This window comes from Aegilops tauschii, chromosome 5, assembly GCF_002575655.3.
Source record: "Aegilops tauschii subsp. strangulata cultivar AL8/78 chromosome 5, Aet v6.0, whole genome shotgun sequence".
Classification (NCBI taxonomy): domain Eukaryota; kingdom Viridiplantae; phylum Streptophyta; class Magnoliopsida; order Poales; family Poaceae; genus Aegilops; species Aegilops tauschii.
The window spans coordinates 8,008,936-8,034,622 of record NC_053039.3 but is presented as its reverse complement, the minus strand read 5'-3'; the positions used below and the strand labels follow the sequence as shown (position 1 = coordinate 8,034,622).

Genomic DNA, 25,687 nt, shown 5'->3' with positions numbered 1-25,687 from the left:
TACTTGTGGTGCATTATTCGGTGTTAGTTATGCTTAATGCTCGCTTATGAGATTTTTCGTTTCTTGGTTGGACGCTTCTCCATCTTTTTGCTAGCCTTCATTTGCACTAAGTATGATCACTACTTGTGCATCCGAAACCCTTTAAACCAGTTTTGCCTATACCTGCCTATATGAGGTATTTTCATGCCGTTCTAAGCAAATTTGTATGTGCCATCTCTAATTTTGAAAATAAATTTCTCTTTTGTGTGCTCGTACCGCTCGCGAGGCGGTGAGGGGTGGCTGATATTTTCCATGCTAGATGTGGTATTCTCACGATGAGTGTTTATTCACTTGTCATTGCACGAGAGTACGGAAAAGGTATTAGGGATGCCTAGTCCCGAAATGAAAATTGAATTTACTTTATGTTATCAAATAATAAATTCCTTGAAAAGTGTTGGTATGGAGGGCACCCGTGGATACGGTTATCCATGGAAAGTGAAAGTTTGGTGGAAAAAGGAATAAACTTTATTTTCTATTTGGGAACCACCTATGATATATCTAGCATGGAAAGTGTTGGGAACTCTAAGTCGTTTTCATTGGTGGGAAAAGTATGCCTTCCAAAATGTTTTTATCTCTCAATTTTCGCTTTGAGCTATCGCACCTCTACAAATCCCTACTTCCCTCCGCGAAGGGCCTTTCTTTTACTTTATGCAATTTTTATTTTTTTACTTGAGTCTCCATCTTCTCTTATAAAACACCAACTAAGGGGCAGTCGTACTTGAGCATTGGGTATAGCTAGTATTCGAGTGTGTTTCATGGATGGATCAATGACTGAGCATAATGGGCTAGGGATAACTTACTTTAGCATTGATATTTTGAAAGACATGGTTGCTTGTTGATATCTTGATTATTAAAGTCTTCATGTCAAAACTAGACTATTGCTTTGAACCATATAAAAGTCCAAATGTCCATGCTAGAAAGAAAAGAATATGTGATGAACATGTTAGGCAGCATTCCACATCAAAAATTCTGTTTTTACCATTTACCTACTCGAGGACGAGCATGAATTAAGCTTGGGGATGCTGATACGTCTCCAATGTATCTATAATTTTTTATTGTTCCATTTTGTTATATTACCATTCTTGGATGTTTTACAATCATTTTATATCATTTTTTGATACTAACCTATTGACATAGTGCCAAGTGCCAGTTGCTATTTCCTGCTTGTTTTTTACATCGCAGGAAATCAATACCAAACGGAGTCCAAATGCAACGAAATTTTTTCTGGATTTTTTCTGGACCAGAAGACACAAGATGGGCCGAAGAAGTACCAGAGGGGTGCCCCGAGGGGGGAACAACCCACCAGGGCGCGCCTGGGGGCCCAGGCGCGCCCAGGTGGGTTATGCCCACCTCGGTGGCCTCCCACACCGCCTCTTTGCTCTATAAATACCCCAAAATTCTAGAAACCCTGGGGGAGTCGACGAAAATCAATTCCAGCCGCCGCAAGTTCTAGAACCACCAGATCCAATCTAAACACCATCATAGAGGGGTTTATCATCCTCATTGGTGCCTCTCCGATGATGCGTGAGTAGTTCATGTAGACCTACGGGTCCGTAGTTAGTAGCTAGATGGCTTCCTCTCTCTCTCTCTCTTGATTCTCAATACAATGGTCTCTTGGAGATCCATATGATGTAACTCTTTTTGTGGTGTGTTTGTTGGGATCCGATGAACTTTGAGTTTATGATCAGATCTATGTTTTTATCCATGAAAGTTATTTGAGTCTTCTTTGATCTTGTATATGCATGATTGCTTATAGCCTTGTATTTCTTCTTCGATATTTGCATTTTGTTTGGCCAACTTGATCCATTTATCTTGCAATGGGAAGAGGTGCTTTGTGATGGGTTCGATCTTACGGTGCTTGATCCCAGTGACAGAAGGGGAACCGACACGTATGTATCGTTGTTGTTAAGGATAAAAAGATGGGGTCTATTTCCACATAAATAGATCTTGTCTACATCATGTCATCGTTCTTATTGCATTACTCCGTTTTTCCATGAACTTAATACACTAGATGCATGCTGGATAGCGGTCGATGTGTGGAGTAATAGTTGTAGATGCAGGCAGGAGTCGGTCTACTAATCTTGGACGTGATGCATATATAATGATCATTGCCTGCATATCGTCATGAGTATTTTAAGTTCTATCAATTGCCCAACAGTAATTTGTTTATCCACCATTTGCTATTTTCTCGAGAGAAACCACTAGTGAAACATACGGCCCCCGGGTCTCTTCTTTAATATATTTGCCTTCGGGATCTATTTTCATTTGCTTTTATTTTCAGATCTATTAATCCAAAAATACAAAAATACCTTGCTGCAATTTTAGTAATTTATTTTATCTCGCGTTCCCACGAGATCTATTTATCCAATCTACTACAATTTTATCTATCTTTTTACCCATGAGGGATTGACAACCCCTCTCTTACATCGGGTTGCAAGTATTTGTTCTTTGTGTGCAGGAGCTATTTACGTGGTGTTGCGTGGTTCTCCTACTGGTTCGATAAACTTGGTCTCATCACTGAGGGAAATACCTATTGTTGTTGTGCTGCATCATCCCTTCCTCTTTGGGGAAATACCGGCATAGTTCAAGCAAACATCATGGGGAAGTCAAAATAACTCCAGCCCCCGAGCCTTCCAATTTGCTAGACCCATCAAAGTGGATTATCCAGTATGTGTTGTCAGGCTTCTCCTTAGGTGTTTGCAACTCTGTCCAATCATTTGTGAAGTCCACCAAAGCTTGAGACTTGATGGTTGTTCTCGGCACATACTTCAGATTATGAGGCCCAAGCTCAATTTCCCACTTAGCAACCCGGTCTGTGGCTTCTCTATTTTGAATAATATCCCCTAAAGGAGCAGAGCTGACCACAATAATAGGATGTCCAAGGAAATATGCTTCAACTTGCGAGTCGCCATGAACACCCCAAACACCAGTTTCTGCCAATGCGGATATTGTTGCTTAGACCCGGTCAGGACCTCACATGCATAATAAGCCGGCCGCTGGACTAGGTACTCTTTACCTACCTCCTTTGGGTCCACGACAACTGCTACGCTGAATTCCTTGTTATTAGCTGCCACGTACAGGAGCAAAGGCTCTTTTTCTATGGGAGCAGCCAAGATGGGCGGCTCAGCTAATTGTTTCTTAAGTGCCTCAAACGCTTCATTGGCAGCATCACTCCATACAAAGTGATATGTCTTCTTCATCATCTGCTATAGAGGTATTGCCTTCTCGGCCTGGCAACTTATGAATCGACTTAAAGCTGCAATACAACCCGCCAAGCGTTGAATGTCATTGACATACGCCGGCTTAGAAAGCGAAGTGAGTGTCTTTATCTTCTCCGGGTTAGCCTCAATGCCCCGCTCTGAGACCAGAAACCCTAACAATTTACCAGCAGGCACACCAAAGACACACTTGGCCGGGTTAAGCATCATCTTGTAGACCTGGATGTTGTCAAAACTTTCCTTTAAATTAGCAAGTAGGGTCTCCTTCTTCCTTGACTTGACCATAATATCGTCCACATAAGCATGAAGTTGCGCCCAACCTGACCATGGAAACAATTCTGGACACAACGCTGATAAGTTGCGTGAGCACTTGTAAGCCGAAAAGGCATAGACACATAACATAAAGCCGCAAAAGGTGTGATAAAAGATGTCTTCTCTTGGTCTTTAACTGCCATCTTGATCTGATGATAACCAGACTAAGCGCCCAGGAAGCATAAACTCTCACAACCCGTCGTTGCATCAATGATTTGGTCGGTACGGGGGAGAGCAAATGGATCAGCTCGACAAGCCTTGTTGAGATCTGTGTAATCAACACACATACGCCATGTGCCATTTTTCTTAAGTACAAGCATAGGGTTAGCCAACCACTCAGGGTGGAAAACTTCCACGATAAACCCAGCCGCCAAGAGCCGGGCTACCTCTTCTCCAATAGCTTTACGTCGCTCCTCATTAAAACGACGGAGGAATTGTTTGACCGGCTTAAATTTGGGATCCACATTAAGGTGGTGCTCAGCGAATTCTCTCGGTACACCCAACATGTCAGAAGGTTTCCATGCAAAGGTTTCCCGATTCTCACGGATGAACTCGATGAGCGTGCTTTACTATTTGGGATCCATAAATTAGCCCCCACAGTGAACTGCTGCGACGATGAGTCGCCAGGGAAAAAAATCCACTTGCTTGGTATCATCAACCGATTTAAACTTCAACAGAGGGTCTTGTTCAGTAGTAGGATTTTTCAGAGGGGTCATATCAGCCGGATCATCATTGTCCTTATAAAACTTGAGCTCCTCAGTAGCACAAGCCGATTCTGCATAAGTTGCATCTCCTTCCTTGCACTCCAGGGTGATTTTCCGATCACCATGTACCATAATTGTCCCCTTTGGCCCTGGCATCTTGAGCTACAGATAAATATAACAAGGGCGAGCCATAAACCGAGCATAAGCCGGCCATCCAAACAGAGCATGATATGGACTCTTGATTTGTACCACCTCAAACCACAACGTCTCTGCTCTGTAATTGTACTCGTCACCAAAAGCCACTTCTAGTGATATTTTTCCAACAGGATAAGCCGACTTGCCAAGCACCACGCCATGAAACACTGTGGACGACGGCTTGAGATCCTTGTCAGTCAAATTCATCCGGTGAAAATTATCATAATACAGGATGTTGATGCTGCTACCACCATCCATAAGTACCTTGGTGAATTTATAGCCACCTACCTTAGGGGCCACACAAGGGCCAAGTGACCTGGGTTATCAACCCGTGGCGGGTGATTCGCTCTACTCCACGCTATTGTGTGCTTAGACAACCTCAAATACTGCCGAACAGCCGGCTCTATTGCATGAATCACCCACTTATGAACCTTCTGAAGGAAATATGCCCTAGAGGCAATAATAAAGTTGTTATTTTATATTTCCTTATTCATGATAAAGGTTTATTATTCATGCCAGAATTGTATTGATCAGAAACTTAAATACATGTGTGAATACATAAAGAAATATCGGGCCCCTAGTAAGGCTCTACTAGACTAGCTCATTGATCAAAGATGGTTAAGGTTTCCTAACCATGGACATGTGTTGTCATTTGATAACGGGATCACATCATTAGGATAACGATGTGATGGACAAGGCCCATCCGTTAGCTTAGCATATGATCATTCAATTTATTGCTATTTCTTTGTTGAATGTCAAATACATGTTCCTTCCACCATGAGATCATGCAACTCCCGAATACCGGAGGAATACCTTTTGTGCTATCAAACATCACAACATAACTGGGTGATCATAAAGATGCTCTACAGGTATCTCCGAAGGTGTTTGTTGAGTTGGCATGGATCGAGATTGGGATTTGTCACTCCGAGCATCGGAGAGGTATCCTTGGACCCTCTCAGTAATACACATCATAAGAAACCTTGCAAGCAAAGTGACTAATGAGTTAGTTGCAGGATGATGTATTAAGGAACGAGTAAAGAGACTTGCCGGTAACGAGATTGAACTAGCACTACAAAAAAAATACACTTTCATGATGATACGTGTTTGTCACAGTAGGTCACGTTTTCTGTCATGCATGTACATCCATGATGATTTTATGACAGAATCAAGATAGTCATACCTGTGCTATCGTAGAAGTGTTCCATGACATACCAAAATTATCATCATGGAAGTGTAGTCATCCGAGTGAAAATCTTATCATCTGAATGAAAGCTTGCCGATCGAGTAAGAGATTGCCATCCGAGTGAAAATATAGTAATCCGAGTGAAAATATAGTAATCCGAGTGAAAGCTTGCCTTCCAAGTGAAAAATTTGCCATCCGAGTGAAGAAGTCCAGTCGGGCGATCCGAGTGAAAGGCTCTCATATCCGAGTGGAGAGATCCGAGTGCTCCGGCCAGAAGCTGAAGATGTGCCAGAAAGGTTATCTAGATGACCTCGGATGGAAAAGTGTTCAACACAGAAGTTGTGTGTATCGTCAAAATGGTAAACTTTGGTTTTGGAGTCATCATCATCTAATATAGTATACAGCCTGCAAATTCACTACGATACTCGGACAATACAGTTAGCTGCAAGACCGAGTCCGACTGGAGGTTAAAGATGGCTTCGAAGAGTATTCAAGATGGCCTTGTTTGGAAAAATGATCAACATCAAAGTTGTTCGTCTCGTCGAGACACACAAATTTGATATATTGGCCGTCTTGATCGGAGGTGATATGCACATTCGACGGCCCGCGCAAGGAGGAAGACAGAAGTTTGGGCTAGATTCAGACTGAATCCGAGTTGGAATAGACTCTAGGACGTGAATTGATGTAATTTTTCATGTAAGGAAAGCCTAGATGAATCCTTTACTTGTACGGGAAGTCCAGCCGCCTCTTATATATGTTGGAGGTGACGGCCGATTGAAACAACACACAATCGAACAAATCAATATACTACTTTTTCATCTACGTTTTATCTCTCCACTGTTTTTCTTTCTCGTTCTTCGTTGTTCCTCAAGTTTGAGAGCTACGAATCCCAAGGCTCTAGGGGCGATCGAATCGACCTAGGGCAGCCCATAGCAGCTGCACTCCCTGACGGGGTCCCTCCCGGGTGTGCGGGGTTTCGGGTCTCAAAAGCGCCCGTCGACTGTCTTGCGTATCGCGCTGTCGGTCGGGTATCCTTCGACGTGAGCTGCAGTGCATCACCCCAATGACCCACAAGTATAGGGGGTCAATCGTAGACCTTTCGATAAGTAAGAGTGTCGAACCCAATGAGGAGCTGAAGGAAATGACAAGCGGTTTTCAGCAAGGTATTGTCCGCAAACACTGAAATTATCGATAACGAGTAGTTTGGTAGCAAGATAATTTGTAACGGGCAATAAGTAATAACAGTAAAAAAAGTGCAGCAAGGTAGCCCAATCCTTTTGTAGCAAAGGACAGGCCGGAACGGTCTCTTATAATAAGCAAAGCATTCTTCAGGACACACGGGAGTCACTTTCATCATATTTGTTCGGTTCGCATTCGCTACTTTGATAATTTGATATATGGGTGGACCAGTGCTGGGGTGATGTTCTTACTTGAACAAGCCTCCCACTTATGATTACCCTCTCTCGCAAGCATCCGCAACTACAAAATAAGAATTAAAATAAATCTAACCATAGCATGAACCATATGGATCCAAATCAACCCCTTACGGGATAGTGCATAAACTAGGGTTTAACTGTCACTCTAGCAACCCATCATATAATAACTACTCCACAATGCCTTCCCTTAGGCCCAAAGATGGTGAAGTGTCATGTAGTCGACGTTCACATGACAACACTAAAGGGAGCAACAACATACATATCATCAAAATATCGAACGAATACCAAATTCACATGATTAGTTATGACAAGACTTTTCCATGCCCTCAAGAACAAAAGTAACTACTCACAAATCATATTCATGTTCAAGATCAGAGGGATATTACATAACATAATGGATCTGAATATATAATCTTCCACCAAATAAACCAACTAGCATCAACTACAAGATGTAATCAACACTACTAGCAACCCACAGGTAGCAATCTGAGGTTTTGAGACAAAGATTGAATACAAGAGATGAACTAGGGTTTGAGATGAGATGGTGCTGATGAAGATTGGTCCTCCCACGATGAGAGGGTCGTTGGTGATGACGATGGCTTTGATTTCCCCCTCCTGGAGGGAAGTTTCACTGGTGGAATCGCTCCGACAGAGAGCAAAAGTGCTCCTGCCCAGGTTCCGCCTTGAGACGGCGCCGCTTCGTCCCGAAACCTTCCCTCTGATTTTTTTAGGTCAAATGACACCATATAGGAGAAGATGGGCCCCGGAGGCCTGCCGGGGGCGCCACAAGTTCGGGGGCGCGCCCCCCCAGGCTTGTCGCTTCCTGATGGGTCCCCTTCTGGTATTTCTTTCTACATTATTTTTTATATATTCGAAAATACATCTTGGTCAATTTTTAGGTCATTTAGAGTTGTGCATAATAGATGTCTCAAATATAGCCCTTTCCGATCCAGAATTCCAGCTGCCGACAATCTCCCTCTTCATGTGAATATTGTAAAATAGGAGAGAAAAGACATAAGAATTGTATCATAAAGTGAAATAATAGTCCATGATGCAATAAATTTTGATAGGAAAACATGATGCAAAATGGACGTATCAGAGAGACTAAGAACGGCGTCGACGAGCATCCCCGAGAGGAAACGTAACCCTAACTAGAGTGAATTGGAAGGACATTTTTATGGAAAAACTTTTTTCCCGGGACGACGGAGTGGGCCGGCCTATTGGCCATAGATATCAGCCGCTCGGTCTTGTTTGTTCTTCTTCTTCTTCTTTTATGTTTTTTTCTTTTTCAGTCTTTTTAATTGGCTTTTTTGAAAAAATGATTAGTATTAAATTGTTCAAGATTTCAAAAAAATATGTTTTCAAAAATGTTTGAACTTCTAAAATATATTAAAAAATCAAGAAAATTTTGAAATTTTAAATTCTGTTCTTGTTGCTAGCCGTAATGTGTGGTTGTTGTTATATATATAAAGCGTGGCAAAAACCTTTTTCGATAAATTTTCATAAAATTTAAAACTTGTTCGTATTTTGGAAAAAATGTTCAACATTATAAATTTGTTTGTACTTTATAAAAAATTAGCAAACTTGAAAAATGTTCTCATTTTAAAGAAAATATTCAACATTCCAAAAAATCATATTTTTTAACCACGCTACACTAAACCATGTTGCCACAATAACCGGGGTGTTGCAGTTGATACATGTGCCGCCTGCCGCCAAGATTATTAGGCACAGAGTAACCAACCGCAAAAAAAAAAAGATTATTAGGCACAGGTGCACAGGATCCGAGCGCAGTTGGGGAGGCATCAACGATCATCAATCAAATCGATCGCTTAGTTGCGCTATTGGGTTTTAGTTTCACGCTCGCTTGTTGGGCTTTAGCTGTAAGCACAGTAGCCGAGTGTAAACTTCTTCTAAGAAAAAAAGTTGTAGACACACTACGAAAGCTATGTCTCGCATTAAGCGAGATGGTAGGAGCTCTCGCTGAAGGATTCACCCCGCTAGCTACAATACTGGGCCAGGCCCATTTGTTCGATTGCTCGTGTTTTCTTCGCTTCAGTTTTTCCTTTCATTATTTTCCTTCTTTTTTCTCTTTTGTTTTTCTTTGATTTTCTTCGTCTTCGGGTTCCTTTTGTTTTTCTGTTTACTTTGATATACTACAATTTTCTTTGTTTTTTCATCTGTTCTCTTTCTTATACTTCGGTTTTCTTTATTTGAACAATTTTCGTTGTTTTTTTCGTTTTACTTGGGCTTCTTTGTTTGTTTGTTTCTTTTTTGTTTCTTCATTTTTCAAATACATGATCTACATTTCTCTCAAATACATTCAATATTTTTCATATATACATTCAATATATAATCAACATTTTTCCTATATGCATTCAATATTTTTCAAATGCTTGCTCAATATTTTTTCAAATGCTTGATTAATATTTTTTATACATGATCAATTTTTTTCATATCTTTTTTAATATATAGTCATCATTTTTTCTGTACACATTTAATATTTTTCAAATACTTGCTCAACATTTTTTCAAAGGCTTGATTAAAAATTTCTATAAGTGATCATTTTTATAATACATGTTCAACAATTTTTCCATACACATTAATATTTCTAAATTAACATTTTTCAAATACTTGTTCAATTTATTTTTTCAAATGCTTGATTAATATTTGTATATACATGATCAAAAAAATTCTTTAGTACATGGTCAATATTATAAAGACACACACACACATTTAAAAAATTCCAAATGCGTGATTTTGTTTTTTGAAATGTTTCATGTAAAGTATTTTTGAAATATAAAGTACCTCGAAGTATAAATAAAGTAAAAGGAAACAGAAAATAAAAACAAAAAACGTAAAGAAGAACGAGAATATGGCATGTGGTCTGTGGTAAGCGGCGCGATGGGCCGGACTAATATGGAGCTCGCCTTCAGCGAGACTTCCTCTCCTGTCGCTGTAGGCGAGACATATCAGTGCCCTAGACACATGTACGATGACAACTTCAGGAACCAGAAGGGGGGATGCTCGGGCTCATCATGATTTGCTTGAGACGGAGCCGCTCCACCTCTTCAAGCTTGAAGGGGATACGCAGAGTCTTAAGTTTGAAACGCCCCAGATTCATGAGTTGTTTAGAAACTGGAATTCTGGCCGTGGTGCGGTACTGATGGTGCGACCCCGTGAGGTTTGGAAAAAAGAAAGGTGCGCTGATCACTTAAGATAAAAGTTCTTGCTCCCTGGCAAAATCCAATATATTTTGAAGCTAAAAGTTTTTGAATTCAAAATTAATTTGATAATTTTGGGTGAAAATATTCCGGAAATTCTGAGATTTTCTCGACACCGTTTTTCTCGTTCCCTCCTGGAAAATAACCGAAATCAAAAAGAAAAAACCTTGGTAAGTACTCACTCTTATCCACATGATCTTGAATGAAAATAATAATAATAATAACAATAATAATAATAGCACACTGTTTCCGTTATTTGATTCTAGTTACTTGTGTTATCCAGCTACTTGTCTTGGCATAAGAGTAGGAACCACAAGCATATATTCATGTTTTGTCTTAAACCGAGGATTGAACCAAACTCTCGGTCCACTGAATCCTCGCTTAGCAGTTCTACAAATGACCAACCGGTTATCATTTTCTGAAAGCCAAATTTGTTCAAAACCCGAAGAACCGAACTGGTCGGTTCGGTTTAACCGAATGCCCAGCCTGACCTGACATCTTGATAAGGAAGGAGGACCTCACAGCCCACAAACTTTCTTGATCCAATCTGAAAGTCTGAAGGATCACATGATGTACCTTTAGCCTGCAATGTCGCACGTCAGTTCAGCAGCATTCTGTGGACTCCACAGAATTGGAGATGCCTTGACTCATCAAATCTTCCAGTAGGGAAGGGCAAGGCTGTCTCTGAGCCTCAACACACAAATCCTCGCACCGTCCTTTTTTTTCTTCAGGCCCTGACCGTAGAACAATCGTTCTACAGTATTTTTTCTATTAATAAGTGTGAGTATAATACAAAGGGGAGGAGCAACGACAAAGAAGTTAGCCAGCCTTGTTACTTTGGCTCTTCCATTCTTAATACAAAAGACATGCAAAGCTCTTGCATGTTCTTGTATAAAGAAAGTTAGCCAATACCAACTCCAGGAAATACTAAGATCTACAGGAAAGGTCTATTAGCTATGCCTAAATAATTAGTTCTACTTTCAACGCAGTGGTGTTAGTGAATTGATCGGTAGAGATTGAATAAGATTGAAAATCTTCTATACATTGTGAATATTTGCTTTTACTGTTTTTTTGGTAGTAAATTGTTTTAAATTTAGGAAACATATATTTCAGGTGGAATGGAAATGCAAGCACTATTACCACCAAATGCAAAATGTGTTTCATATTTTGACATGGTGACTTGGCCTTAAAGGGGTTGCTTTTCAGACAATCTCGCGACATTTCCATGCTTGAAAATCTGGCAAGGAAGTCAAATTGACTTATCTCCAGTACATTGATCAGCAGCTAAGGCAACAGCGGTATGGTACGACTCCTTAAAACGCCTTGAGCCACAGAGGAGACTGCCTGAAAACTCAGTTACAGTTCTTCGCGCTTGGCTTTTTGAACACTTCATCATCCACAGATATGTGGCTTCTACGGTCCAAACATCAGTCTAGCATACAGACAGGATGCGAGTTTCACACGACTCAACATAACTGGTAGCCAATAACGTACGGGTTATGCTCTAAGCTAAGTTGCTTCTACGGTTCAAAGGCACCATAATTTGAAGTTCTTGTCTGACAGCAAAAAAGATTACGCCGAACTTGATCTGTAATTGGCATGCAAGGGTTAATTCCATTAACTCATCCATGAAGGTCAGCAGCAGCCAAGTGTCCACACAAATAAAAAACATCAAGGTTTGATTAGATAGATCTTTGGCTGACGAGAAATTCCTGCATAAATATGGCAACACGAGAGTGACTCTCTACAGACCACAGTAAGACCACTACTGTGCAATCTTAATGCATATAGAACACCAAGTTCAAGGTGAGATAAAAAAACAACATTACGTTATGAAAATGTTGTAGATGGGAGATCCTGAACCGAATTATGAGCTAATTAAAAACTCTGTCTTACAAAGGAGGATGTAATCAAGTCTCTGTCTTTATCCATGGAGGAAAGACTAACAAGCGAGGCGATCCTGTTTCGCTAGTGACCAAGGGTTAATTGGCTAACTAAAGGTTACACAATTTTTACTGCATTTTTTCATTTAAGATGAAACGAGATGGCAAGGCAGAACAAAGCTAAATCCCTAAAGCGTACAGACGGAACAACCTGTTACAAACAGAATGAAGTTATTTACCACACATAATATCTCTTCTATAACCTCCCAATTTGTGTTCAAGCGTACTGAATCTAAACAGAGGGGAATATGAAAACTTAAGTTTACCTTTCTCGAAGCTCAAGAAACACAAAAGACTCACATGACCTCTTTATTATTCAATCGTGATAGCATAAGTGCCTACACAAATAGTAAAAACATCACGGTTCCATTAAATATGAAAAGTTCAAGGTGACAATGAAAACGTTATAAAATGCGAGGTGTTTACCTTCTATAATATCCTCTCCAAAATCTGATACAACTACAGTCAAATTTCTAGTTCTTCGGCAAAGTTTGGCAGCATTATATATAAGAACCTATAAAGCAATCAATAGAATTTAAGTTCTCAAAACATCTTTCTCATAGTGCTTTGGTCAGCATGAATTAAGCAGCTCATAATTACAACATAGGATTGACTTACTGAAACATCTTTTTCTGCATATAATTTATTTCTCTGATCAAAATGATCCCAGCAGATGTCTACCAACATGCTCTCCAACTGGCAAAATAGTCAAGTGTGTCACATAAAAGAATATAAATATATGTAGAAAATACGCCCTACAACCAGGAGCCTCTCATGCTTAACGCCACATACGATCCTAGTCAACCCATCCTACACGGCCCACACGGGTCTGTCAGAAGATAGGGCGGTGGGCTCAGGTGATGTTGAAGATTATGAACCCCTCATCATGATACCTATAACTCGCAGGTCATCATGAGCGCGCTGGGGTGATCATCAATGCACTTGTTGACCCCGGGTATTTTAGAGACAGCATAAGAAGAGAAGGTCTGCAAACAGTTCTGCTGCTCGAGAAATCAAGCTGATAGGGAGGATCATGCCCGTTCTTTACCGCTCCCGATAGCCACCATGATTCCCCGAGTACCCGTATTTTCTTCACAGCGGGCTCTGACATACCCCTAGTAGGCCCATCTTTAGCGGAGCCAGGGAAAATATAATATCCTCTACCGCTGACAATAATGGCTACAACTCTAAAGATTTCATATAAAAAACACCTCCACTAGAAGTACAATTCAACATATTTACACCCTACGTACTATGTACTCTTTTTAATCTTAGCTACAGGATAAATATATGCCAACCGCATAACATACACTATGAATTCTTGCATCCAATTGATGAGAACAACCAGCCTGGCATACCTCACGTGCAGATAGTTATCCATGCAGAAAGTTAATCCATCCAGCCATGAAGCAAGGAGGTGGTTAGACTAGTCTAGATTATCTAATTAAGAATGCACGACAACTTGCTCCCTATTGGATTATAGCACAACTCATCAACCCGATCTAGTATATACGTGGGAGATTAAACCTACATTTGATTAGAGCAGCTACATTTGGTTGTAACAAAAATTTAAAATCTAATAAATACACAATGCACAAACCTCAATCGTCGTAGAAACGTATTTTCCATTAAAACCTTCAATAACGTCACCTTTGCGGATTCCCAGTTTCTCGGCATATGATCCTTTTGACACCTAATGTTTAATTAGCATGATTACTCCATAATATACATATGAAAACAGTTCCGGAAGAAACTAATAACAACGATAAAATTAAAATAAAGGCGAACACCGCTGTCTATACCTGTTGAACAATGAGACCGGACTCAATGTTATGCTTACGCTTCATCCTCTCGATACATACAGGGTCTAAAAGGTTGATGGAAGTAAAGGTCATTCCAAGATGCAGCCGAGGCATGCACCTATACCAAATATAATCGAGACCAAATGTTACAAAAATTTAGGAAAGAACATCTTAGAATTATTACTCTTATAAGACATTAGTTCAAATCCTGCTCAAAAGAGTATAATGCCAGAAAAGTTGGACAGCGAAGTTACCAAAATAAAAACTGAATGTTTACATCAAATTTAGGTCCTATACCCTAGATACAAGAAGTATACGAAACATGCAAAATTCAATGAAATGACTAAACTTGGACAATACAACAAGACAAAGGAACAAAAACCGCCCGTTGATGATCATGTCGCTAACTTCCTCTATGATAATAACCTGCCACTATACATAGTCAATTCAAGAAGCTAGGAGATTCTATTGGATTCCATAGGGCAGTATGGTCCTGTTTATAGATCACAAAGTTACTACGATGTGGGGATGTCCATTGCTTCAAAGGACAATGCCAAGACAGATGATTCCAACTGAAACACATGTTGGCATGGAAAGAATATGCTTACACATTCATGTCAGATGGGTGGACCGACATGAAGGGACGCCATTTGGTCAAGTAACTTATGGATACTCCAGAAGGTATCATCTTCTTGGTGTATGATAATGTCTCCGTTGAATCACTTGATGCAACCTTGGTAATGAAGTTGCTAGAGACACAGATTGATGCAATTGGAAGATAACGAGTGGTGCAATTTCAGTAGTTAAGTGAATGGGTTGATGTTTATGCCAAACCTGTTTATCAAGATGGTGTTGGTGTTGCATTGACTTGGGGTGATGTTGATCTCAGCCATGGGTGGTACGGAAATGCTAAGAGGGTGGGTCTTCCAAAGGACTGCTCATGGTGCTACTAGTCGACTCATAGACCCGCATACCATTTATGCTAGGAAGAGGGTGCGGACAGTTGATGAAGAAGAGGTTGAGGAGCAGCACAATGAAGATACCATGGTTGAGGGTGAAGATGAGATGAACAACTACTAGGACTGGACTGCGACGACGACAATGGAGGAGAAAGGAGAAACAAAGTGTTGTTGGACCAAGCCATGAAGTTGGTGAATTTCAGTTGATTGATCAACTGGATGTTTTAGTAGGGCCAAAGGATGTGATGTGCTGGAGGGATGAAGACATGAAGTGGAGGGAACTTCTGGATTCTGGATTCTGTTGCCTTTTGTCATTGGAAACTTTGATGCATTATGGACTAGTTCTGGATTGTGCTGCCTTTTGTCGTTGGATACTTCTTTGGTACATATTATGAACTTAGATTAGGTCACTTATAATAGTGTTTACTATAATATTTATAACACATGGTAGTCAACGACTAGTATACAATTAGGCACGACTAATCTTAGTGAGTCTCAACTAATCCACACAAGTCGGTAACCCGACGACTCGACTCAATTTTACTAGTTGTATTTTTTTGCCTATAATGTTCTCCACTTGTAGCCACCTAGACCTCACGTACATGATTATGCTAAATCAATTTGTAGCAATTCATTCGGACATAATAATAGCTAAGAAATCACAGTTCAAACATAATTTTTGGTCATGCAAATTCTATACAAGAATGGACAAACACTAAATGTAGTAAAAAATGAAAACTTAGCAAACAGTATTTGTACATACAATAATTATGGGAATATATAAGTCAAGCATGAGAACTTGGCAAACAGTCAAGTAAAAATGATTACTTTTTAAATCATGTGAGTTTAATGTCAATAAAAATAAAAGACAGAAAACCGACCAAAAAAAATACATTAGCTTAATAGCACTAATAAAGAATTGAAGTGAAAGAGCGAAAAGACGTACTTGAAACTCCTCCAGAAATCCAAACACTTGTGTAATATGCATGAAGGCACAAAAGTCTCATTTATATGATTGTTAACCAGTCCCACAACCTTCCCTTCTAGATCAACGATAGGCCCTCCGTCGTCATGCAACTACACCATAGTAACAATGACAAACATTAGAATTTGTAGTAAAAAATAGCAACATTGATTGAAATATATAACATAAAGTTGAAATTAAATTATATTACATACCAAACGGTGACGAGATTCATCAGAGGAAAAATACAGGTAGTGACATCTCTCATGTCGGACTGGGATTTTGTATTCCACCCTACCATGAGTTATCTTCAAATCCAAACTTTCATCATCTCTTCCAAGTCTGAAAACATCTTGACCCGAATGCACCGTGTCATTAAAAGTGGGCAACTCAACAGGTTTGTGCATTGTAACCTCATAAAGAGCAATTTCATAATGCTCCTGGAGGTACAGGAGACTGCCTCTTGCAGTTGTACCATCAAGCAAGTGAACAATGACCTGAACGGCAAACGCAAAATTATGACACTATTTCCAAGATAATTTTCACAATTAGTTATTAAAAAAACGAGCACCACAACAAATCAAATCATCCGTTTTAGTACACTGTATACATAAATACCAGCTCACTTCTAATTGGTAACTAGCTACCAGTTTAGCAAGCAAGACATCACAAATAATTTAATTTGAGAGGCAACTGATGGGGAACAACAAAACGAAGGGGAAATTTTAACTCAAAAGTCAAATCCGAAAATGAACAACAAAAAATGAAATCAGAAGTCAAGACCATTCAATACAATTGACAATGATGAGTTCAGGCAGATGGTTCATGCCATTGGTCAATTTGGCCCAGATCTAGATCCACCTAGTCAATACGATCTCCGTGAGCCTTTGCTCAAATCAGAGTATGCAAGAACCAAGAGTGAACTCAAGGACCGAGAGGTTGAGAAGGGCGGGAATGGCTGCTCTCTCATGACTCATGCTTGGAATAACATTTAGAGGAGAAGCATTATGAATCTGGTCACACATTGCTCGGAAGGTGTTAGCTTCATCAAGTGAAAGGAAACCTCAGACCCGCTGCATACAAGTGATGATCTTCAATCTGGTTGACAAGACAATTGATGAATTAGGTGCTGAACATGTGCTGTGGGTTGTGACCAACAATGCTTCATACAACATGAGAGCTAAGGATCTCTTGAAAGTGAAGAGGCCAAAGATCTTTCAGAGCTCGTGTGCGACTCACACTGTCAATTTGATGATCCAAGCAATTGGCAACCTACCTAAGTTCAAGAAGACAATTGACCAAGCCAAGTCTTTCACAATATTTGTGTATGGCCACCATCACACCTTCTAGTGCATGAGGTCCTTCACCAAGAAGAAAGAAAGCCCGGAGTGACCAGATTTGCTTCCCAATTGCTCACTTTGCAAAGCCTTGCAGACAAGGCTGATTCACTAAGGAAGATGGTGGTATCCTCAAAGTGGATGTGCACTCAAAGAAAGGCAAAGATGCAACAGCCATAATTTTCAACAAGCCCTTCTGGAAGGGTGTGAATCTTTGCATCAAGGTGTTCGAGCCGTTGGTGAAGGTCCTCCGGTTAGTTGATGGTGATGTGCGGCCCTCAATGGGCTTTGTGTATGGAGAGATTGTGAAGGTAAAGAAGGAAATCAAAGATGCCTTTGGCAATGTCGAGGTGCGCTACAAAGATGCGTTAGCTATAGTTGACAAGAAGATGAAAGATAGGCTTGATGCCCCACTGCAGTTGACTGCTTATTTGCTGGATCCACACTACAGCTATGCAAATGAGAGCATATTTGATGCTGCTGACATCAATACAGCCTTCTATTCTTGTGTGGAGACTGGAGACATTATATCATGATGATGAAATCAATAGAGACAAAGTTGTGAACTACGAAATTGGCAAGTTCCAAAGCAGAGAGGGATCCTTTGGAAAGAATCTTGCTGCGACTTGCCAAAACTTGAGTACAATCATGGTTAGTCATTACTCATTTGTCATTGCACTTAATTACATATTTAGTCAAGTACTCAAATTCCTATTACCTAGTTCCTGACTATGAAATTCCTCTTCCTAGTTGCTTCGTGGAGACTGTATGGAGGTGAGACACCAGGCTGAAGGACATGGCTATGAAGATCCTTTCTTTGACCTCAAGTTGTTCTGGCTGTGAGAGAAACTGGAGTTGTTTTGAGTCTGTTAGTCTCTAAAACTGGAATTAGTTCAATGTTTTGTCAAGTTCCTATTATCTAGTTCCTGACTAGTAGCATTGGCACTTGTAGATACATACCAAGAGGAGAAATCGCCTTACAACAGACCGCCTCAATAAACTTGTGTACATCCAGAACTCAAGTGTCCAAGAAGAAAAGGATAAAGGAGAGGAAGAACATTGATGTTCTCCTAAGTACTGACACATCCGAAGCACAAGGCTTCTTGTTTTGAGAGAGGAGATAATCATGCTTTCATGGTGTTTAGTGATGGAGATGAAGAAGGAGATGGCAATGGCATACATTGGAGTATGAATGGAGATGCTACGGGAACTAGTGAACTGCTTGAGCTTCGTCGGAGTGCAAGAGTTAGAGATCGTCATGATGAAGAGTTTGAGGCCGACGAAGAAGAACAACAGGAGACAGATTTGGAGGAGGATATAGATTACAAGGATGATGAAGATGAAGTGGTGACTGGACGCACCTATTTGGATGAGGAATTGAGGACAGATCCATGAGCATGCTACTTGGCTGCTTGAACTGCTGCTTGGGCTGGCTGCTTGAGCAACATGTCATTTACCACTTATCTTATTATGCTTGCTGCTTGCAGCTTGTTGTGTGAACTGCTGAACCTTATGTGCACTTTAGGCTTTTACTGGCTATTTTGCTTGCTATGTAAACCTTATGTGTATTTGCTATGGTGTGAACTGCATTTAGGATGGTATTTGAATTACACATGTGCTATGTTTCTTATTCTCCTGTCCACTACCGAATTAATGTTAAGAAGCTCACCCGAGCATCACGGTGATATTTTCCTGTCCACTGGTTCATCACGGAGGGATCCTGTTTGCGAACCAGATGCGCAGATGTCAAAACAATGGCGGTTTTCTTCTCTTCATCCTGTTGGAACCACAACCCACAGCACTTATTCAGTGGCACGCGGCCTGCAATTAAAGCATATAAGTATGTGTTAACTAATTAGGAAACGAGTCGCAACACTTAGTTTCCTAGCAAATGTTGATCAGATGTGACAAAATTGCTCGTACCGAGAGAGGAGGAGAGCCTAATGACGGATCCGGATACAAGAAGCACCGCGTCTTTTGCGGTTTCACAGATTGGAAGAAGCCTCCGCTCATTAAACAGACACGAGTGCGGAGGGCCGCGAGCCATGGTGAACAAAGCATACCGATGATCTAACATATGATAAAATTAATCATAAGATTGATTATGCACACACGATTAGCGTGTTGACGAGGAAACGAGGAAATTAATTTCACCTTTTTCTGCGTTGTATTTGGCTTCGGCAAGCTCAAAGGCGTGATGTATGCCCGGATGGGAAGCTAGCTCGTCGGGGATGTAGGTTTCGTGGAGCAGAGGAATAGGGGAACCGGAGGATTCCTCCGTCACGGACTCGACCACATCATAGACACGCTCTGCAGAAGAACAATCGTCCAGCAGGAATAAGTAAACACCAATAAACATGGAGATATTTGGATTTTTGCCACTTTGTTCACAGGGTTTCGCTAATTTGCCACTCCGAAGAATTGATTCACACAATTTTGCCACTTAGATCATTGAACTCTTGATTAGTATGCCACTAGGTCTTCTTTTATTCCATTTATTAATTGTTTTTTCACATTAACAGGGGATGAAAAGACTAACTTACCCTCATGGTATCTACACATAATTATCTAGTTAACTGACCGAGGAATTCACTTCATACTAGGCGCTCGCTTCGCACTTGAGGTGCTTGCCTGCTCACTGCAGCCGACTGCTCGAGGTCATCATGCCACCCATGCGCTCGGTGGTCGCTCCTCTCGCTACCTGGTCACCCCGTCCGCTTGCTAGTTGTGGCGCTCGCCTGCTCACCGTCGCTGCTCTCCCAATTTGTCGCATCTCATTTCAGGATTTATGCATTCCGATGTTTATCAACTAGGGAGCAGGTTAGGGATCAAGAATGTAGTTTCCACAGATTCGATACGTACGTCATGTGATGCGGAGCTTCGTTGCGAGCCATGCAAGCTCTATAGATTTCTGAATTGGAGATCAAATCAACAAAACAAGCGAAAGGCAGAACAAAATTACTTCAGAGAAAGATCAGATTCCATGACTCAGCCACAGTACTGGATGATCGGCGGCACGCGGCGTCCAAGCGATGGGTGGCAAGACGCCCAGGCTATCCGTGGCACACTCTGTCCAGGTGATCGACGGCTTATGTGGTGTCCGCCCGATCGACGACGCACGACGTCCAAGACACCGGCAGTATGACACAAGCACAATATACTCGGCGGGCAGCGTGCATACGTAGATAGACACGGGGCAAGATAGGCTTTTCGCCAGTTTCTTAATGTGAAAAATAATTAAACCGAGTAAAAGAGGAGCTAATGGCATGTTAATCAAGGATTCAACGACCTAAGTGGCATTTGTGCGAATCAATTCTCCAGAGTGGCATATTAGCGAAGCCCCGGGAACAAAGTGGCAAAAATCCATTTCTTTCATAAACATGGATACCACAATCTGTGAGGAAATGGGGCAAGAATCACCTGATTTTGCTTCGGATTGAGGGGCATCGCCACGCTCAAAGGCCGCAAACATCGCTGAAGGAGAGGCCTCCTCTGCTGCCAGGCTTCTCTTCTTGGCTTCCCTCTCCGTCTCCAGATCCGGATCCCCCCTCGTGCGCCGCCTGCAGGCCTTGGGCATCTTCTCACCTTGTGCGCCACCGCCTCCCGCTTCCCTCTCCTTCTCCGGATTCCCCCTCGTGCGCTGCCCGCCGGCGTTGGGCGTCTTCTCGCCTTGTGCGCCACCGCCTCCCGCTCCTCTCTCCTTCTCCGGATTCTCCCCCGTGCGCCGCCTGCCGACCTTCGGCCTCTGCACCGGAGAAGCCAGACGAGGGTTTGGGGATTCTTTTTTCTTTTTGGAAGAAGGGTTTGGGGATTGAGGCCTCGAGGGAGAAGAGAGGAGCGACTAGGCGCGGAGGGGGCGTTTCTCCTCACCGACTCGATCGACCTGGGCTGTCTATGGGCCTGGCTGCGTCCTTGAAGCAATTCCTGCTTCTCTTGTTTTTCCTTTTTTTTGTCTAAAAAAATGATTCTCTGTTTTTTATGCTAGCACAAATTCCCGTTCGTTGCAACGGGAGAAAAGTTGTTACGTATTCAATTATGTGCAAAACACATCTGCTGTTCTTGAGAATTGTACATGCAAAAAATTACGTGTGTTGCAACGGATATTATAAAATACATTTGAGAGTTTCTGTGATACCAGATACTCTACGGTCGTGCATGGTCCGCTTCTACCTCCCTCGCCTTTCCTCCGGTGTGAATCTCCTAGCATGCAATGTTGATCCTTAAAAAACAGGAAATTATATGATTTAGGCCCTGTTTGGGAGTTCTGTATTTTGTTAAGTTTTCGAAGAATACTTTGGTTTTTAGAAATACCGAAGTATTAATTACTTTGAGGTTTGGTGCCCATAAATATATCTGATGACAGGGCACAAGAACTGGCCAACATTCTGAAATGCAAAAAAGAAGCTATGCCATTTACTTATCTGGGTTTGCCAATGGGTTCTACTAGGCCAAAGGTTGAAGATCTTATGCCCATGGTCTCAAGACTGGACTCTAGGCTATCTGGTATTGCCTCCATGATGACATATGCCGGATAACTTATCCATCTGAAGGTTATTATATCTGCTCTTCCTATTTTTGCCATGTGCTGTATCAGAGTGCCTTTCACCATCTTTGATCACTTTGAAAAGTTAGGAAGAAATTTCCTATGGTATGGTAAAGGCATAAAAAAAAGTGGGAAATGTCTTGTTAAATGGGAAAATGTCTGTCTGCCAAAAAAGCTGGTGGTTTAGGTGTATTGGACCTCAGAGTTCAAAACAAAGCTCTGCTTACAAAAAATTTATTCAAGTTTTTTAACAGAGCTGATACTCCATGGGTAAACCTAATATGGAACACCTATTATGCTAATGATGATCTTCCTAGTTATCCAACAAAGGTAGGATCATTTTGGTGGAGAGATTGTTGCTCCATTCTAGAAAATTTCAAACAGATGACAGTATGCAATGGTGGAACTGGGGAAACTATTGCTTTGTGGTATGACAAATGGGCTGATGATACTCTGGAAACCACTATGCCTCACCTACACTCATATGCTAAGAACAAGCAAATCACTGTGGCATAGGCCACCAATCTGGATGAGGATAATTTCTATGATATGTTTAATCTTCCTATGTCATCCATTGCTGTCCAACAGAGTCTTGTTGTAAGAGAGATGATCAATGGTAGATCCAGAATTCAATCCCCTGACATATGGCAGTTGTTTCGGGGTGGCACCAAATACTCCAATAAAAGGATTTATCTGGATTACATTGGAATCCACCTGATGCCCCTAAACCATTTCAATGGACATGGAAGTCAAATTCTCTTCCTAAACAAAAGTTTTTCTTTTGGCTGCTACTCCAAGATAGACATAACACCAGAGACCTCCTTGTGAGGAAGAACTTTCATAGTGAGAGCAGCAGATGTGTTCTATGTGATGATGATCCCAATGAGCAGTTCATCCACTTATTTTTTTAGTTGTGATTTCAGCCACAATTCTTGGTTAGCCATTGGATTTCAATGGAACATTGATCTTGATCTGGTAGAGATGCTTATGGAGGGTAAGAAGCATAATAACATATGTTGCTTTAATGAATGCCTAATTGCAAGGTGTTGGAGCATTTGGAAGCATAGAAATGGTATCATATTTGATCATCAGACCAGGAACATCAATCACTGTATTGCTAGTTTCAAGGAGCATTGCCAAATGATCATCAAAAAAGCTAGGCCTAGTTTGAAAGAAGGGATGGAGTCTTGGTTAGACTACTTGTAAACTATCAATGATTGACTCTCTTGTACAGCCATATGTAATTGTCCCACCTTATTAATGAAAATAGAGTTACAGTGGGGATGTTTGCTCAAAAAATTATTTAATTACTTTGAGGTGTTTGGCTTTAGTCAAAACTGTAGTTTTATCTCTACTACTTAAAAAGAACGTAAGGTTCCCATTTCACCTTTCTTCCTACCACCCCTTCGTCCAATCTTTCATGTATATGATAATCAATCACCTTAATTTACTTACCTTCTGAATCAATTCCACTTTAATTTACTTACCAAACTTCTAATCAAAATATAAGTTAATTCACGGTCAGAATTTGATGAACATTTATTTACACAATCGCATTATTATTGCCAGGTAAATCGCAAGCTGACGTACTAGAATATTTATATCCCGTTGCAACGCACGGGCATTGTTCTATATACTTAATTATTTAGGAAACTGCTATTTTCTAAGTCTATGGAAAAGAGGGTTGGACCTCTTTTTCTAATACTGAAGTATTGGTTCGCTAGGCATAAGAATATTTTGGTTTCCGAATACTTTGACTTTAAAAATGCTTCACTGCCAAACTAAGCCTTATATTTACATGTGACACTGGCCTATAAAATTTTCACCATATTATCGATCAAATATATGCGACTTCCATATATTGCACAAGCAATTGAAAAATAAAATTATTATTGTGTTTGGATCAAAATCTACTACCTTTGCTTCTCAAGAAAAAGAAAACCTTCCTTTGAGATGCATAATTACCACTGCACATTGTTGGGGAACGTAGTAATTTCAAAAAAATCCTACGCACACACAGGATCATGGTGATGCATAGCAACGAGGGGGAAGAGTGTTGTCCATGTACCCTCGTAGACCGAAAGCGGAAGCGTTAGCACAACGCGGTTGATGTAGTCGTACGTCTTCACGATCCGACCGATCCAAGTACCGAACGTACGGCACCTCCGAGTTCAGCACACGTTCAGCTCGATGACGTCCCGCGAACTCCGATCCAGCAGAGCTTCATGGGAGAGTTCCGTCAGCACGACGGCGTGATGACGGTGATGATGTTGCTACCGACGCAGGGCTTCGCCTAAGCACCGCTACGATATGACCGAGGTGGAATATGGTGGAGGGGGGCACCGCACACGGCTAAGAGATCAAGAGATCAATTGTTGTCTAGAGGTGCCCCCCTACCCCCGTATATAAAGGATGGAGGAGGGGAGGCCGGCCAGCCCCTAGGGCGCGCCAGAAGTGTGGAGTCCTACTAGGACTCCCTAGTCCTAGTAGGATTCCTCCTCCCACATGGAATAGGAAAAAGGGAAGGGAAAAGGAGAAGGAAGGAAGGGGGCGCCCCTCCCCCCTCCCTAGTCCAATTCGGACCAGACCATGGGGAGGGGTGCGGCCACCTTTTGAGGCCTTTCTCTCCTTTCCCGTATGGCCCATTAAGGCCCAATACGAATTCCCGCAACTCTCCGGTACTCCGAAAAATACCCGAATCACTGGGAACCTTTCCGATGTCCGAATATAGTCGTCCAATATATCGACCTTTACGTCTTGACCATTTCGAGACTCCTCGTCATGTCCCCGATCTCATCCGGGACACCGAACTACCTTCGGTACATCAAATCACATAACTCATAATACAAATCGTCACCGAACGTTAAGTGTGCGGACTGAAGGGGAACGCAGCAGAAAACAAAAATTTTCCGACCTACGCACCAGCCCAGGACCACTATGGAGACTGCATACATGGTTTGATCTTTTTCGTTACCGACTCGTAGCGCAGCGGGAAGTAGAGTCGATGACGATCGGTGGTGCAGATCCCCGCAGCTAGGATTTACAACCTCCCAACTGCGAGGATGTATACCCTCATCTGCTCCTCAGACAACCCTCCAGGAGGCGGTCGAACAGCCCCCCCGGACGGTGTCGCGGACAGCCCTTCGGGAGGACCTTCGAAACTCGAACGGTCACTCGGACAGCCCTTCGGGAGGACCTTCGAAACTCGGACGGTCACACGGACAGCCCTTCGGGAGGCACTCACGAACTAAGACCGAAACTACGATCTCTCTACAGAGTTGCACACATACGGTGTCATCTATCCGGCAGGGCTTCGCCGTCCAGAACTAGTTCCTGCCGGAACCCAGACAGCCTTACGGCACTACGAAACTCTTTTCGTGGGAGGGAGAGAAGAAGCCAGATAATGCATGGCATGTGTATGAGAGCAAGGGATGATCCTTTAGGCAGCCCCCTCCACCCCTATTTATAGGCCAAGCCCAAGGGTGGCTTCTCCAAGAAGCCAAGGGGGGAAATACCAAAAAGGCCCTCAAGGTGGCTTCTCCAAGAAGCCAAGCAAAAAGCACTTTCACTATTCATGACGACATTTATCAGCGTCCGTTCGAACTGAAAATATTTATGTGGGCTCAGAACATTTCTAGTACCCACTAAAATAATTTTCAATGCGTTCCGAAACAATTTCGGTTTAGTGATTTTCATCTGCGAAAAGCAAACAAGAATGCGTTTTCACTATTCATGAAGGCAATTTTTCGCGTCCACTAAATCCGAAAATATTTTTGTGGGTCTTAGAATAATTCCAGTACCCACTAAAATGATTTTGGATTCGTTCTGAAA

The 25,687-nt window shown here is 41.6% G+C and overlaps 2 protein-coding genes and 1 pseudogene across 2 annotated transcripts; 1 reads left to right on the top strand and 2 right to left on the bottom strand.

Moving 5' to 3' along the window:
- Positions 1 to 2,882: 2,882 nt before the first annotated feature.
- Positions 2,883 to 3,242, bottom strand: LOC141022465 (uncharacterized). Its single transcript, XM_073498728.1, has one exon. It carries the CDS (start codon positions 3,240 to 3,242, stop codon positions 2,883 to 2,885), a length of 360 nt encoding a protein of 119 aa, XP_073354829.1.
- Positions 3,243 to 11,455: 8,213 nt separating this feature from the next.
- LOC109753239 (putative protease Do-like 14) lies at positions 11,456 to 21,107 on the bottom strand. Its single transcript, XM_020312155.4, has 12 exons — positions 20,734 to 21,107; positions 19,468 to 19,623; positions 19,237 to 19,383; positions 18,983 to 19,134; positions 16,192 to 16,473; positions 15,959 to 16,089; positions 14,054 to 14,171; positions 13,852 to 13,944; positions 12,870 to 12,947; positions 12,678 to 12,765; positions 12,518 to 12,589; positions 11,456 to 12,020 (listed from the first exon to the last, which is right to left on the bottom strand). The coding sequence occupies exons 1-11, from the start codon at positions 20,888 to 20,890 to the stop codon at positions 12,564 to 12,566; spliced, it is 1,428 nt and encodes a 475-aa protein (XP_020167744.1). The 5' UTR covers positions 20,891 to 21,107; the 3' UTR covers positions 11,456 to 12,020; positions 12,518 to 12,563.
- On the top strand, positions 16,744 to 18,091 carry LOC141022225 (uncharacterized; annotated as a pseudogene).
- Positions 21,108 to 25,687: the final 4,580 nt, after the last annotated feature.

Excerpts from the sequence above, each read along its gene's own strand:
- LOC141022465 (XM_073498728.1), bottom strand. The coding sequence starts at position 3,242 with ATGATGAAGAAGACATATCACTTTGTATGGAGTGATGCTGCCAATGAA.
- LOC109753239 (XM_020312155.4), bottom strand. The coding sequence starts at position 20,890 with ATGCCCAAGGCCTGCAGGCGGCGCACGAGGGGGGATCCGGATCTGGAG. Across the intron at positions 19,135-19,236 it reads TAGGCTCTCCTCCTCTCTCG|GCCGCGTGCCACTGAATAAG; the intron begins GTACGAGCAATT and ends CTTTAATTGCAG. Across the intron at positions 16,474-18,982 it reads AATATCACCGTGATGCTCGG|GTCATTGTTCACTTGCTTGA; the intron begins GTGAGCTTCTTA and ends TTTGCCGTTCAG.